This window comes from Ascaphus truei, chromosome 7, assembly GCF_040206685.1.
Source record: "Ascaphus truei isolate aAscTru1 chromosome 7, aAscTru1.hap1, whole genome shotgun sequence".
In the NCBI taxonomy this organism is placed as follows: Eukaryota; Metazoa; Chordata; class Amphibia; order Anura; family Ascaphidae; genus Ascaphus; species Ascaphus truei.
The window spans coordinates 24,110,688-24,127,691 of record NC_134489.1 but is presented as its reverse complement, the minus strand read 5'-3'; the positions used below and the strand labels follow the sequence as shown (position 1 = coordinate 24,127,691).

General features: G+C 47.3%; 1 protein-coding gene and 1 pseudogene across 4 annotated transcripts in view; both read left to right on the top strand.

Annotated features, from left to right (window-relative positions):
- The window catches only part of LOC142498816 (UDP-glucuronosyltransferase 1A1-like), a 41,776-nt gene extending 27,585 nt beyond the window's left edge, over positions 1-14,191 (top strand). For 3 of the 4 annotated variants that reach the window (XM_075607361.1, XM_075607360.1, XM_075607362.1), the window contains exons 2-5: positions 10,184-10,315; positions 11,678-11,765; positions 12,115-12,334; positions 12,976-14,191. In XM_075607361.1, the coding sequence (XP_075463476.1) occupies positions 10,184-10,315; positions 11,678-11,765; positions 12,115-12,334; positions 12,976-13,267 (732 nt within the window). In that variant the 3' untranslated portion in view covers positions 13,268-14,191. Of the gene's footprint in view, positions 1-3,031; positions 3,940-10,183; positions 10,316-11,677; positions 11,766-12,114; positions 12,335-12,975 lie in introns of those variants that run through there. The other variant, XM_075607358.1, reaches the window with a different exon arrangement.
- Positions 5,814-10,175, top strand: LOC142498817 (UDP-glucuronosyltransferase 1A1 pseudogene; annotated as a pseudogene).
- Positions 14,192-17,004: the final 2,813 nt, after the last annotated feature.

Below are 17,004 nucleotides of genomic sequence, written 5' to 3'. Positions count from 1 at the left end.
GGCTGCCATCATGTGTGAGTGAACACACACAATCATCATTCCAGATCGGTACACATGCGGTCTCCCTGGTTCACAGTTTGGCGGATTTTGCTGTTACCGCTCACGTCTACTAATTTGTGAGATCAAACTGAGTTTTCTTATAAATGCCATCTTTATATCTGGATTTACTGGACTAGAACTCACTACCTCAGCATTACCTCTGGACTCTCACTGGGGATGTTAACTTTTCATATACCACCTGATTATTCTCTCTTAATATAGTTAGTCCCTCTTCAATCGTGTGTCCTTTGGTTTTTATCATCCTTCTCATTTGAATTACAGCTTATGATAGGCCTTACTGTTTTTTAATCATTGTTGTGTGTGTGTGTGTGTGTGTGTGTGTGTGTGTGTGTGTGTGTGTGTGTGTGTGTGTGTGTGTGTGTTTTATTTTGATATCTCAAATTGGTTTATTAATTTAGGAGCATTATTTGTCTTGTTTTATCAAATTTGTCCTATTTATATTTACTACTGGTAATTTGCACCCTTTTCTTTTGCTATATATATATAAATTAGTGTGTGTGTGTTTATTGTGATTTTGTATGTGTACAGAGCTTTCTTATTGTATAGTGTATGGTGCGTGCATCTGCTATGTATGCATCTGTGTATAGTGCATGTATTCGGCGTGCATGCATCTGTGTATGGTGCATGTATCCGGTGTGCATGCGTCTGTATAGTGCATGTATCCGGTGTGCATGCGTCTGTGTGTGGTGCATGTATCCGGCATGCATGCATCTGTGTATGGTGCATGTATCCGGCGTGCATGCATCTTTGTATGGTGCATGTATCCGGCGTGCATGTGTCTGTGTGTGGTGCATGTATCCGGCGCGCATGTGTCTGTGTAAGATGCATGTATCCGGTGTGCATGCGTCTGTGTATGGTGCATGTATCTGGTGTGCATGCGTCTGTGTATGGTGCATGTATCCAGCGCGCATGCGTCTGTATATGGTGCATGCGTCTATATGCTGCGCGTATGTTTCTGTGTATGGTGCATGTATCCGGTGTGCACACGTCTGTGTAAGATGCATGTATCCAGTGTGCATGCATATGTACAGGTGCATGTATCCAGCGTGCATGCGTCTGTGTATGGTGCATGTGTCCAGTGTGCATGCGGCTGTTTATGGTGCATGTATCCGGCACGCATGCATCAGTTTATGGTGCATGTATCCGGAGTGCGTGCGTCTGTGCTGGTGTATGTACCCGGCGCGCATGCATCTGTTTAAGATTCATGTATCCTGTGTGCATGCGTCTGTGTATGGTGCATGTATCCGGCATGCGCCTGTTAATGGTGCTTGTACCCAGCGTGCATGCATCTGTGTATGGTCCACGTATTTGGCGTGCATGCGTCTGTGTATGATGCATGTATATGGCGTGCATGTGTCTATATGGTACATGTGTCCGGCGTGCATGCGTCTGTGTATGGTGCATGTATCCGGTGTGCAAGTGTCTTTGTGTGGTGTTTTGGCCGCCTGATTATTGGGCCGGTTGGTTGGGTATGCCCCCCCCCCCCGGACCAAAATTTGCCAGCCAGTGCCTAGCCATACACAGGGTTACCATCACTCCAGGTTTGACCCAGAGATTACGGGTTTTGGCCACGTATCTCTGCGCTCAGAGTTTACCTACAGTTGTAAATCTCCGGGTGGTGGCTGTATTGGCATCTCCCGGCGTCCTCCCCCCTGCAACTGTTGTCAATATGGCTGCGTGGCGGCAAATGGTGCCGCGTTGCCATGACAACGGGAATGCTACCTGACGTCACAGCATCACCTGACACCCATTGCCATAAGAATGTGGCATTATGCGGTGCCGAGTTGTCATGGCAACGTGACGTCACATGGGGCATCGGTGACATAAGGCGTCCCGTTGTCGTGGCATCTTGACACCACGTGACGTAGTGACATCACATAGCGTCCCGTTGCGGGCAGCCACATTGACAGCAGTTGCAAGGGGGGGAGATCCCGGGAGGATGTCAGAGGATGCCTGGAGACGCCGCCGCCGCCGCCATACACATAGCTCAGTGTTGTCGCTGCTATGTGGTGTCTATCGCTGCCATCTAGTGGCCTTACTGTCAGCATCCTTCTCCTCAAAGTGACCAGGTGGTCTCTGCCTCATTTGCCGAGCGCTCATATTCTCATTAAACTAATGAGCCTTACAGCCCAAGGACAGGGTGTGACATGTAGAATAATCTCCGGCTGCTTAAAGGCTGTTCCGATCCCTGCGGTCCAGCGCATTCCTTCAGATAAATAGGTCAGTTCCACCTCGCAAACTGTCCCCTTCCATTTGTAATGGTGAAGCGAGCTCCGGTTCACCCAGGACTGGGCAGTGTGAGGAGGAACATGGACTTGAGCATATTTCTCAGACGTGATTCCATAGAGGGGTGAGGAGTTCGGAGCCGCGCTGACGCTGAGGCTCGCCTGCTGAAATCTGCGCGATTTCATGCCCATGCAGGCAAGCCAGCGTGCATGATCGGGAGGCAGAGGGAGGCGGGGCAGTGACGTCGCTGGGCCAATCGCCCGCGATGCACCGACGTGAACGTCACGGCGCCGTGACGTTGACGCTGCTTCGCGCTGGTTGGATGTTTTCATCCGATAGCGCGCTGAAAAACAGCTTGGCTGTCGGCTGAAAAATCGAACACCTCAGCACGCCTGCGGACGCTCGCGTGAGCCCTCTCTAAAGACATCCTCATTGAGGATGCAGGGGCTCAGCGCGGAGCGTCCGCACGGCTCAGCGCGGCTTTTCCTTCTATGGACTCGGCCTAAGCTTCGTGGGTCAGTGGTGCAGGCCCCTCTGGGAGAAAAGGGATGAACTGTCTCTTTAGGATGGGTACATATTGAGAAACTGCAGTTGACCCTTTAGAGTTTGGTTGAAAATCAAAGTTCACTTTGCAACTACAACAAAGCAAACCGTGTAACCTGTGGACTGTTTACTGACCTTCCCCTATCTGTGCAAATGTTTATCTGCAGATAACAGTCCCCCATGGGGTTAAAGGTTGGTTAGCCCTCAGGGCTGAGCTGCTTATTCTGTGCTGTGGAGGCAGTGATGGGTGCTGTGCGTCAGTCTCTCTCCTGCTCTCCCATCAGAATCCTCTTTCTTCTGGTGATTCTGAGCCTGACTGAAGGTGGGAAGGTTCTGGTGGTCCCACAAGATGGTAGCCACTGGCTGAGCATGCGCAGCTTGGTGGAAAGGTTGAGCCAAAAAGGTCACCATATCGTTCTGGTCATCCCTGAAAACAACCTCTTCTTCAAGGATTTAGAAGATGGTTACGACGTGAGAACGTACTCTGTGCCATACAGCAAAGACTTCATGGACACCCAAATGAAGAATATGAGCCGAGACATATTTGCACATAGTACGTTTCTAAAGAGGATGAAGATCATGCATGAGCGGATAATGAAAGGCCTTACCTTTATACAGACCACATGTGAGTGCTTTCTGCAGAACACCACTCTCATCAGGTACCTGGAGCAGAGCACATTCGATGTGTTGTTAAGTGACCCCGTGTTCCCATGTGGGGAGATAGTAGCTGAACATCTCTCTATTCCTTCTGTTTTCTTCATGCGTGGGACTCCGTGTGGGATGGATCTGGAAGCCTCTCAGTGCCCCAGCCCTCCTTCCTATGTGCCCAGAATATTTACCACATACACAGATCACATGCCCTTCAGTCAGAGAGTGAAGAACCTTATAGTAAAATCCCTGGACTATGCCCTTTGCAGCGCTTTATATTCTCCTTATGCCCGCCTGGCCTCAGATTTCCTAAAGAGGGAAATCACAACCATGGATCTGTTTAGCCGGGCTTCCATCTGGCTCATGAGATATGATTTCGTGTTTGAGTTCCCCAGACCTGTGATGCCCAACATGGTCTTCATCGGAGGCATCAACTGTGCCAACAGGAAGACTCTGACCCAGGTAGGTGCTTTGTTTAGTGCTTTTGTTTTGCAGCTAACAAAGAGGAAATTAAACGGTTTGTGCCCCTGCTATATATTTATTTATTATTTATTTATAAAATATTTTACCAGGAAGTAATACATTGAGAGTTACCTCTCGTTTTCAAGTATGTCCTGGGCACAGAGTAAAACAAATAATACATGGTTACAAGTACAGTTACATAATGTGCAGGGTATACATTATATACAAGACATTGCGTGCACAGTTAAAGAAAATATATATTATGAGCGTATGAAACAGTTACAGACCAGATTAAAGTGTGAGACAGCCTTAGATTTGAAAGAACTTTAACTGGTGGTGGATGTGAGTCTCTGGTAGGTTGTTCCAGTTTTGGGGTGCACGGTAGGAGAAGGAGGAACGGCTGGATACTTTGTTGAGCCTTGAGAACATGAACAGTCTTTTGGAGTCTGATCTCAGGTGATAAGTGCTGCATGTGGTAGGGGTGAGGAGCTTGTTCAGGTACCTGGGTAGCTTGCCCATGAAGAATTTAAAGGCAAGACAGGAAAGGTGAACTTTGCGCCTAGACTCTAGTGATGACCAATCTAGTTCTTTGAGCATTTCGCAGTGATGTGTGTTGTAGTTGCATTGGAGAACAAAACGACAAATTGAATTGTAGAGGGTGTCAAGTTTGCTAAGGTGGGTTTGAGGAGCCGAGCCATATACTATGTCTCCATAGTCAATAATTGGCATTAGCATCTGCTGTACGATACGCTTTCTGACCAGGAGACTTAGGGAGGATTTGTTCCTGTAAAGTACCCCTAGTTTGGCATAGGTCTTGGTTGTCAGGGTATCAATGTGCATCCCGAATGTTAAGTGGGAGTCAAACCATAAGCCCAGGTATTTAAAACTAGTGACAGGTGTTAGGGTGGTGTTAGCGTTGGTTCTAATCTGGAGCTCAGTCACTGGAAGCTTTACAAATTTAGTCTTGGTCCCAAATACCATTGTTTCAGTCTTGTCAGTGTTTAAAAACAGTTTGTTTTGGGAAATCCAATTTTCGAGTCTCAAAAAGTCAGACTGAAGTATGTGTTGAAGGTCAGAGAGGCTATGGCTGTGTGCATATAGGATTGTGTCATCTGCATACATGTGTATTGAGGCTTCCTTACAAGCTGTGGGAAGATCATTAATGAACACTGAGAAGAGTAGGGGCCCCAGAATAGAGCCTTGCGGGACACCACAGGTGATATCCAGGGGGTTGGAGTTAGAGCCTGAGATGGACGCATGTTGGGATCTTCCTGATAGGTAGGACTGAAACCAGTTTAAAGCATGTTTCCCTATTCCAGAGCTCTGGAGTTTGTTAAGCAGGATAGCATGATCAACTATGTCAAAAGCCTTTGCAAAATCTAGGAATACTGCACCAGTGAGTTGTCCCCGTTCCATTCCACACTGGATTTCATTGCAAACTTTTAGCAGGGTAGTTACGGTGGAGTGTTTGGGACGAAACCCAGATTGGAATTGGCTAGGGAAATTTGTCTTGGTATAGAAATCGCTTAATTGGGAGTGGACACATTTTTCCATGACTTTGGATAGAATTGGGAGAAGTGAGATTGGCCTGTAGTTTGAGACAGTGTTTTTGTCCCCACTTTTGAAGATTGGGACAACTCTGGCAGTTTTCCAGGTCTTAGGGATATGGCCTGCAGACAGGATAGAGTTTACTATGGACGCAATTGGTTTGGCAATGGCTGGGGCACCAAGTCGTAGGAACCTAGATTGTAGTAAGTCGGGTCCACATTGGCTGCTTAGTTTTAGTTTGAGCAGCGCTTGTATAATCTCCTCTTCAGGTACTGGGCCAAATTGAAAATTGTGGGCAGTGTTGGGAGGGGGTGGGACTGTAGGGGTACTCCCAGGATGAGATTCAGGTTTGTGGTTTGGGCTGCGTTTCGCTAATAAGTTAGTGGCACACCCCACAAAGTAATCATTGAATGCATTTGCAATGTCAGTGGGGTTTGTCAGAGTAATATCCCCCTTAGTGATATTACTTGGTTGTTGATGGTTAGGAGGCTGGAATATATTGTTGATAACCTTCCAGAAGTTAGCTGGGTTTGATGTGTTCTGCTGGAGATTGTCAGAGTAATATTGTACTTTTGCGTGCCTTGTTTGCCTTGTGCACATGTTCCGCATGCATCTGTAGTGATTGAGATCCTTGGTAGTGCCAGTTACTTTGTAGCTTTTCCACAAGGCATCCCTGAACTGGTAGAGTGCTATAAGGTCAGGTGTAACCCATGGAAGGTGGGCCCCCCGTACCCTTATTCTGCGTAGTGGAGCATGGGTATCGCAGAGTTTTAAGAACTCTGATTGGAAATAGTCAAGCGCAGAATCAGGGTCGGGAATTAAATCGATTCTGTGCCATGGGCAGTTGGTAAGGTCATCCAGAAACTGTTGTGGGTTAAAGTTTTTAAATGTTCTAGTGAGGAGAACTTTAGGGCTTGAATGGGGCGGTTTAATTTTTCTTACACAGTACACTATTGCATGGTCACTGAAAATATCAGGAAGGATGCCAGAGGATTGGATTCTGCTGAGGTTTGAGGAGAGAATCCAGTCTAGCAAGGAATGGTTATGCGATTTCAGGTTTATCCGTGTGGGTTGGGAAATGAGTTGCGATAGGTTAAGTGACTTGAGTTGTATCTGGATTTTGTGGTTTTTAGGGTCAAGCCAATTGAAGTTGAAATCCCCAAGAACTAGCAGCTCACTCTTCTCATTCAGAGAGGAAATGGAGCCAAGAAATTGGGTGATATCAGTCAGGGATTGTAGAGGGGCTTTAGGGGGGCGGTAGATGCCAGCAAGCAAGATGGGCTTAGAAAAGGGGAGGCAGATTTTGCCAACTAGAATTTCAAAAGAGGGTGGGCTTGGTGGGCAATTTAACAGTGTAAATTGTAAGTTGTCTGCAATATAACATAACACCCCTCCTCCCCTCTTTGACCTATCTCTCCTAAAAATGGAGTATCCCTGAATGGCAATATTTGCATCAGGGGTTTTAGGGGATAGCCATGTTTCTGTAAGAACGATGGCTTTGGGTTTATGCATAAGGCACCATGCCCTTAGTTCGTCCAGTTTGGGCAGCAGGCTCCGGATGTTTATATGGGCGACAGATAGCCCTTTTTGGAATTTAAAGGTGGAATTCTCAGGGGCATGGGACAGAGCTGAAATGGGAGGACCTGGGTTAGTTTCAATATCACCTGCTAAAGAGAGTAACAGTATGAGTAGAAATTTGGGTAGTGGTTTGCAAGTTGTAAATTTGTGGTGTTTGCCATTTGAGTGAGCAGTGGTTGGTGTGCTGGTTTTTAGAGTTCTCCACCAACATTCAGTAGATAGTGCAAGGCTTCTGAGTAGTCCAGGGTGTATGGTGATGTTGGGTGTCGGCCCGGATGCCCAGTAGACTGAATGTGATTCTACTACACAGGCTGGGTACAAATACTTCAGACAGATGTGAAGCCTGCTATTCGACACCTTACAGAGACTGATACCGATCAATCGTTTGCACAACCACCAGGAAGGCCATCAAGTTGTCACAACCAGTAGATCAGTCCCATTAAGAGAACCCTGAGCACAGGGACAACCTTCTGCTGTCTGAGAACATGAGTCTGCAGAACGGCTGTGGTCTCCCAGTAGCATTTACCTCTCTGATTCTCTGCCTGGGGTGTCTCAGCCTGGCTGGCGCTGGGAAGCTGTTGGTGATACCCCTGGACGGCAACAATTGGCTAACCATGCAGCTTTTAGTAGACAGTTTGGGGCAGAGGGAGCATCAGTTTGTGGTGTTGGTGCCACGTAGCAACCTCCGTGTACATCCTTCAGGGAACTACATCTTGAAGACATACCATGTGCCTTATAGAAGGAGCAGCTGGATGGGCACATGAAAGAATCCAACCTCCAGCTGTTTGCAAAGCGCCCGCTGCTGGACAGAATCTTGAAAACCTATGAAAAAATCACCAGCATCACTAGCCTACTGTTCTCCACGTGCCAGCACCTTCTGCACAATGAGGAGCTCACGCGCCAGCTGCAGGAGGTGACATTTGATGCCATCCTCATGGATCCGCTCTTTCCATGCGGCAGATTGTGGCAAAGTATCTCGCTATTCTCTTCCGTGTACTTTGTCCGTGGCCTTCTGTGTGGCATTGACCACCTGGCCACTGGGTGTCCAAATCCCCTGCTCAATGTCCCCAGATATTACACCATGTACATTGATCACATGACTTTTCCCTAAAGGCTGATAATGTGCTGGTTTGGCTATCTGATGTCTTGCCCTGTACGTCTCTCTAGGCTCCTTATGGGCACCTGGCCTCAGAGTTCCTGCAGAAATAAGCGACCACCCTGCAGCTCTGCAGTCGAGCATCACCTGGCTCCTGAAATATGATTTTGTCTTTGAGTTCCCCGGGCCATTAATGCCTAACATGGTCCTTATTGGGGGTATCAACTGTGTTGACACAAAGCCCATAGCTCAGGTAGGTGCACAATGAATATCAGTATAACATACAGTAGGGACATATGGCCTATTATGTCTGTCATTTTTAATACAGATTAACAGAGTAATAGGTACACAATGAACCTATGTCTCATTGCGTCTTACATTCTCACAGCAGTGTAACAAAGTAACTGATACATGGATGAAAACATCACACAGGGAGTCTGCCTTTTCCACTCAGGGTGACACAGAAACTAGAGGTTTAGGATTTATGGCGTTCACCTCCCATAGACAGTGACATAAAGGAAATTTGTAATGTGTATTCCAGGAGTGGCGAACTCCAGTCCTCAAAGGCCAACAGGTCAGGTTTTTAAGGATATACCTGCTTCATCTCAGGTGGCTCAATCAGTGGCTCAGTCATTCACTGAGCCACCTGTGCTGAAGCAGGGATATCCTTAAACCTGACCTGCAGGTGGCCCTTGGAGGACTGGAGTTGGCCATCCCTGATGTATTCAGATGTTATTGTCTATTACAGTATATGGTTCTGCAGAAGTAAAACAAATTGTGTTTAATTAATCTCGACAGTGCTGAAATTCCAACTGAAATGTTACATAATTACATAGAAGATGAGGTTGAAAAAAGACGTACGTCCATCAAGTTTAACCTATGCTCAATTTAGACAATAGATACTTTATCCTATATCTATACTTACTTATTGATCCAGAGGAAGGCAAACAAAAAACCCCAGTGACATATCATCCAATGATATCTCATAAGGGGAAAAATAAATTCCTTCCTGACTCTAAGAAATGGCAATCGGATTATTCCCTGGATCAACATCGTTCCCATGTTTACTTATTTGGTATATCTCTGTATACCTTTCCTTTCTAAAAAGATGTCCAACCTTTTCTTGAACAAAGCTATTGTATCTGCCATCACAGTCCCCATGGGTAATGAATTCCACATTGTAACTGCCCTTGTCGAATGCTGAACCCTCGTCCAGGTATCTGGCAAATGCTATTTTAAATGCATAAGTGAAACATCACAGGTACGCTGATATTATTTGATTAGATTGATTTACAAGCAGGTCATTTTAACCCATTTGGTGCCAGTAAGCAGCACAACACTCCACATTAGTTATATAACCCCACCATTGTTTTACTATGGAAGATTTCATGTGCTGGGCCTAGAGTATTTGTGGTGGGCACGGGTGGGAACATTATGGTCCGGAATCACGGCCGTTTCACTGCGACCAAATGACCGCCGGCATTCGGCGGCAGATGGAACCGGCGGCCACTTCTACAATAAGGTACATTGTAGGGTAGGTGGTTAACTTAAGTTTTAGGGTAGGCAGTAGCATTGGTATTACGTGTTATAAGGTTACGGGTTAAGATTAGTGGCGCAGCATCTGGTGGCGACAGGTTCTGACCCGAGGTGAGTTGTGACCAAGTGCCGGCAGACATGTGGTTGCCGCCATTGAGTCCGTTATGGTCAGCTTATGGGTTACGCGCATTGAGCGCTTGCTTGGTTGCGGTTGCTTGGTACTCTGGCAGTGACGGGTATTAAAAGGTATTAAACTCAGCGAGCTGGACGACTTCCAGCTGGGTCACGAGGGGAGAAAAACTTGATTATTGGGAACTTTTCTTCTGCATTTGGAATCAGGGAGACGATTCTAGTAGTTAACGCATGTTACATTTTTACTCATCGAATTATATATCTCTTTTTAAATGGCCTAGCACGGACGCCACAGCTAAGGAGCAGAGACCGCAGGACGCGCTCATTCTCTCTGTACTGCTGTCTCCCTTGCAGGAGTTTGAGAAGCTGGTGAACAGCTCCGGAGAACACGGCTTTGTGGTCTTCTCTCTGGGATCCATGGTGTCCGAGATTCCTATTAACAAGGCCATGGATATTGCAGAGGCTTTTGGATCCATCCCTCAAACGGTAGGAAAACTATTTCTGTATGAGCGACTGGTTGGGGGAGGAGCTCGCTCAGGAAGAAGAGTTTAGGCAGCTCTGTCTGTTCTGGAGAGAAGTATGATATATATATATATATATATATACTAGCTGAGAGACCCGGCGTTGCCCGGGATGTAATGTTCCTGCTCCTCTCTCTCTCCTCCCCCTCTCTCTGTTCCCCTGCCTCCCCCCTTCCTCTCTCCCCCCCTATCTTCCCCTGTCTCCCCTTACCTCTCTCTCTTCCCCCCTCTCTCTCTCTTCCCCCCCCTCCCTCTCTCTCTCTCTTCCCCCCCCTCCCTCTCTCTCTCTCTTCCCCTGTCTCCCCCATCTCTGTTTGTCGCCCACTCCCATCAATCCAGATCCCCCCCCCTTTACAGGTCCGGTCCCTCCCCCCCATTTACAGGTCCGGTCCACCGCCCCCGCCCCCCTTTCCAGCTCCGTTCCCCCCTCCTTTACAGCTTCATGCAGTGTGTGTGTGCGTCAGTCAGTGTGTGTGTGCGTCAGTCAGTGTGTGTGTGTGTATGTGCGTCAGTCAGTGTGTGTGTGTGCGTCAGTCAGTGTGTGTGTATGCGTCAGTCAGTGTGCGTCAGTCCGTGTGTGTGTGTGTGTGTGTGTGTGCGTCAGTCCGTGTGTGTGCGCTTCAGTTAGTGGGTGTGTGTGTGTGTGCGCGCGCGCCAGTCTGTGTGTGTGTGCGCGTCTGTGTGTGTGTGCGCGTCAGTCTGTGTGTGCGCGTTAGTCTGTGTGTGTGTGTGCGCGTCATTCAATGTGTTTGTGTGTGCGGCAGTCAGTGTGTGTTTTTGTCAGTTAGTCTGTGTTTGTGTATCAGTCAGTGTGTGTGTGTTTCTGACAGGCAGTTCGTGTGTCAGTCAGTTTGTTGTTGTGTGCCCCCCCCCCCTCTGCTTTTTCCTCTGCACTGCCGCGAAGGGGGGGTGGGGGGTGGTTGTTGATAGCTGCTCACGCTCCCGGCTTCCCGGCCTGGCTGCTGGTTGGGGGGGGTGTCGATACCTTGCTGGCGCCACCTCGGCCGCTCCCGGCCGCGGGGGGGGGGGGGGGGGGGTTTGCACCCGCAGAGCATCATGGGGAGCGCTGTGGCAGGTTGTGGAGGTGATTGACAGGTCAGTCAATGCTGCCCCACAGCACGGAGACCAAATTGTCGGCGCCCCGGCGATGAGGCCCCCCGGAGTTTTCCCATTCCTGGTATACGCGCAAAGATCTAGTGATCAAGAATTGCAGCTGCTCAGTGGAATGAGCTTCACAGAGAGGGGACCTCCTTACATTAGGCTGGGAGACACATGGGTTTCTGGGGTGCTCGGTCTGCAGTGACACTCTATGTCCTCCCTCCCTCAGGTTATATGGAGACACACAGGGGAGGTGCCCTCAAATCTGGCAGAGAACACCAAACTCGTCAAGTGGCTGCCGCAGAACGACCTGCTGGGTATGTACTTACTGCCCATTTCTATGCAGCACTACCTATGTACACATTGAGGGTTACTCATGAGAGTGCTGATCGGGATGCTAAGGCACTGAAACGTCCATTGGCTTAATTGGCACTATCGAGTCTTAGGTATAACCCCTATAACCTCTATGGTATAATGTCCCTGAAGAACTTGTATTGTAGTTTAGAGGGAAAGGAAATGTATGTGTGCTGGTGGGGGGGGAGGGGAGAAACCATTGCGCTGCCATTTTTAAAGCTGCCGCATGTTTGGGACAACTGCTTTGTGTAACAGCTGTGCGGGGCACGAAGTGTATCGCGCCATTCTGATAATATTGTGCGTGTTTTCCAGCTCACCCCAAAGCTCGCGCATTCATCACCCACGCCGGGTCACACGGAATCTACGAGGGGATCTGCAACGCTGTCCCCATGGTGATGCTGCCCTTGTTTGGGGACCAGATGGACAACGCAAAACGGATTGAGTCCCGAGGGGCCGGAGTGTCGCTCAATGTCCTAGACATGACCCCTGAGGACATTAGCAACGCGCTGACAACTGTGATATCCGATCCAAGGTCAGTGCAGTGTCCTGAGGGTGGAATTCCACCTCTGCATAAAGTAGTCTTCTGCAGAGCTTACAAATAAACAATGCAGCAAAATCTGAAGTCAGGTCACCCTACATTACATAGACACCCACATCTGTCTGAGCCTGTCATCTGCAGTCATGAGATCAACCTACATTATATATAAATCAGGAGCGTCTTAGCCTGTCCCTGATCACCTGAAGTCAGGAGGCCACCCTACATTAAATAGAAACCCTGATCATCTGCAGTCTTGAGGTTCAACCTGTATACAAATCAGGACTGTCCGAGTCTCTCCCTTTAACCTTCGTGATCACTCCACCACTGATGATGGAAGAGTTGGGTCTTCCCTTTCTCTTCCTGATGGCGTTCTGCGCTACACAGGAGCACACAACACCATCTCCGCTACAAAAACTAGCAATAAGATGACAACGTAACTACCACGTGATGAGGCCCTTAGAGTGCCAGACCCCATAACGTAGGAGCTACAGTCACAGGCCACTGAGCTGTAGTCAGCTGGTCACTCTTCATTCGATATAAACCCTAGACTGTCCCCTATTTTAGGGAGTATTTATTGGTGACCTCGCTCACCCCTTTAGCAGCTCCCCTGACTCTGCCTGGTCTGTGTCTTGCAGTTACAAGGAGAACATCCAGCGTCTGTCTGCCTTGCACCTGGACAGACCCATCCACCCCCTCGACCTCGCTGTGCACTGGGTGGAGTTTGTGATGAGACACAAGGGTGCCCCCCACCTGCGCCCGGCAGCGCACGAGCTGAACTGGATCCAGTACCACTCTCTGGACGTCATCGGCTTCTTCCTGGCAGTGCTGCTCCTCACACTCTTCGCCACGGTGAAGTGCTGCTCCTCCTTCTACCGACGCTGCTGCGGCCACAGATCGGGACAAAAAACAAAGTTGAAATCCCAGTAGGACAATGTCCTCTGTCGCCGGCAAATCGGAGGGGAGTTAGCTTGCAACCGGCCCCTCTAATCCTTTCAGTGCCTTTGTGGCCACTGTGGCAATGAAGGGGTTAAGGCTGGATCAGTCCCACAGAATATAACCCTGTCAGTGCTGGGAATTCATGCAACACGGAGCTTTGGACAAGCTGCAAATATAAACGTTAGTCATTATTAAGGATTCATGGTCAGAACTCGAATCCAATCCCCCCCCCCCCCCATCCCTGTACTGCAAGAGCGGCCAACGCCAGTCCTCAAAAGCCACCAACCGGTCAGGTTTCCAGGATATCCCAGCATGCAGTCATTGACAGCCACCTGTGCTGAAGCAGGGATATCCTGAAAACCTGACTGGTTGGTGGCCCTTGAGGACTGGAGTTGGCCGCTCCTGCCCTGCTGTATGGAAGCCGTGGCTGCTTTCAAACACCCACAGAAGGAAGCAGCTTCAGCAGGGAAGGGGTTAATTATGCCCATACATTTCCTACTTTGGTGCGGTGAAGGCTTTGGGTGTCCCACATAATCCCTCTTTAGAAGGCCACACAGACTCACTGCAGGCAGCTGACAGAGTGACTGACCTGTGCTCTCCAGCCACCAATCCCTGAACTATCCCTTTATGTAGCAATGCAGCCTGAAAAACACTGCCATTGAATGCCTTGCAGGCTCCTTTTCTACCAAAAGGGTTAATGTGTTGGCTTTGTCCAAAGCCTTCTGGTTGGCTGCTCCTAGGAATTCTGAGCCAATCAGAAGGCTTGCTCCCCCCCCCCCCTCTATCAGTCCTGCAATAACCTGAGAAAGTAGATAACAGATCACATAGGGATCAACAGCAGGGATTCCAGAGCCGAGAGGGAAAGGACTTTGTGTTTGAGATTTTTAATTAAATTAAAAAAATGAAACACTCGGATTCTGGGCTGTGTTTTCTGCACAGTTGGGGGCTTGTGAACGACCGTGTATTTCTGTCTTGCATGAAGATTTTAGTGCTGAATGGTAGCACAAACCTTTATAACACTTGTGGGGTATTTATCAAGGTCATTATAAGGTTGCTTCCATATGAATAGAATTAAACATCTGTGTGTCCCCCAAAAATGACTGGTACAGTACATAGCAATCTACGTTTTTTTAACTTCATTTTTAACATGTTACTGAAGCAGGGGGAGCTGAACGCCATTAATTTCAGCTCCCAGGACCCCCTGCTTGCAGAGATACTTCCCTCTGTCTGTGGTGCCAGTAGCCCGCCCATACAGGAACTTTAAACTCCAGTTAGCTGTCAGGGAGGCTACCGGCACCCACTGCAGAGGTAGGTATCTCTGGAAGCAGGGGGTCCTGGGAGCTGAAATTAATGGGGTTCAGCTCCGGAGACCCCCTGCTACAACCCTGTGTAACAAAAAAAACCAGCATTAACACCCTCTCCCCCCTACACACCCTCCTGTCCCCCCCCCTTTTTTTTATTTCCCGATTTTATTTTGAGGGATTGACTTGGCATGGAATATGGGTACGAAGATGCTCCGCAATCTGTCACAGAGTGTTCCTGTAACTATGTATTGTTACATCTTTGCAAGGACCCAATAAAATTGAAGTTACAAAAAAAAAAAAAAAATAACCCCCAGCCTGAATAGCTCCTTTAAGTAAACCTGGTTTAACTTGGACAATTTTAATGCCATTTTGATGTTTATATACAATTTTTATTCTTGTACACACCATTTAACAACTGTGTCACAGGCAGCACTGCTGCTATTTTAAAAAGCTGTTTGCACCAATATACCAAAGGAAAAACCATATTTTGAGGCTTACCGCATACATATTGTGGAGGGGGGGAGGGGGGGGTTCCATCAATTTAAAGCTGCAGTTCAAGCAATATCCTACGTGTGTTTTTTTTTAAATAAAGCAGTTCTGTACTATGAGAAAATACTTGTAGCATTTAAAAAAAAATGTTTTAAGACATTCTTAATGTTTCTAATGTAGGAAGCATTTGCAAAGTGACAGCCCCTTCTCCTTCTGATAGGCTCTGGCTCTTGAGACCCGCCCTCTCTCTAGCAGTGAACCAATTGTATCTAGTAACTGCCTAGTCAATCATATTCTCGGACTACATTGCCCACAATGCTGTGCAAGAACTGAATTAAATAACCCGGAGCAAGCGGTTGATTACAGGAGAACAGATCAATCTGCAGCTTAGCTAATCACTTAACAGTGTGCAGATTGTATCGATGCACATATTGAACGGGAAATATATATTTATTTATTTTAAACAGCAGCTTGAACTGCAGCTTTAATAACACAAATTATATTTGCAACACTTAAAACATGGACACTTACTACTTTGAACAATTTATATTATATTTTTTTTATACTTAGATCTTTCTTGATATATTATATCAATATAAATACTTCAGTATTGGGCGATACCTTTTCTATTTGAACTAACTATTGATATTATAACACAACCTTGTGAGAGTTCGTCTCTCTTCCTCAGGTTGCGACAATACTGATTTACAAGAGATTGCATCAGTGTAATTCCATATATGAAACATTTAGGTGGGAAGTGTTTTTTTACAGCTGGCTCTTGGAGGATTAGTATCTTCTACTTCATGTGAATATAGCACATCAAACTCACACCACTCAAGGTTGGCAAAGTCAACCAATTCCATTGTTTAGCCAATAGTCCACCTCGTGGTCAATATTTAATTGCATGGACCCTTAAAACTGCTGGCAGTGCTACAATGTAACACTAGATGGTGCTGTAGCCGCACGTTCAGGTTTGTACACAGGAACACGTTCACTGGCAGACTGCGCTGGGGTCTCTCCGTCTCACACTGTGTGTCGGATCCGGGTCTTGCAGAGACATTGTTCTTCTAGCACCTTGTTTACAAGCACCTTGCGTTTTCCCTTCCTCTCTCGGCTGTGCTTGTCTGATTAAAAATGCACCCGCCCCACCTCTGCAGGAAACCCCTGCACTACAGACGGCGAATACGAACCATTTCCCTCTTTATCGTAAAACCTCAGACCCCATTTGAGCATTGGCTTTCTTTCATATTCAATATAGCCTTATGCCTAATTCCCTTACAGTATTCGCATGTACCACCTCTGCTGGAAAGCTATCCCACGCATCCACCACCCTTTCCATGAAACACGTCCTCACGTTTCCGTTGACCCTGCCACCCTACAGTTTCTAAGCACAAGCCCTGGGTCCAACACTGTACATACCGTACCTACATACCGTACCTACATACCGTACCTACCTACATACCGTACCTACCGTCCCATACATACATACCGCACGCACATACCGTACATACATACAAAAAATCTCCCTCTCTCTCATCCCTTCTTAACACAATCTGATATAAATATACAAAAAGAGGAGCGCAGAGAAAGAACTTTGTTAGATTAAAATTCTTTTATAACACAATGTAGTACATCAAGTACTTACATATATTAAAATGATATTGCCGCATCGCCGGCATCCCTCCCCGCATCACAGCCTTGCTGAAAAAAAAGCTGTGTGTGCTGTGCACGCGCATAGTAAGTGAAACTTCTTTGACTTTTGTCACAGAAATTGTATTTGTATTGTTGATGTTTTAATTAAAAATCAAAATACAATTTCATTGACAAAACGCAAATAAATTTGACTTATAATGCGCGTGCTCGGCACACATCCCCTGTATTAGCTATTTGCACTAAGTGTGAATTCCTTGTGTGTATGTGTGTCAGTCAGTGTGT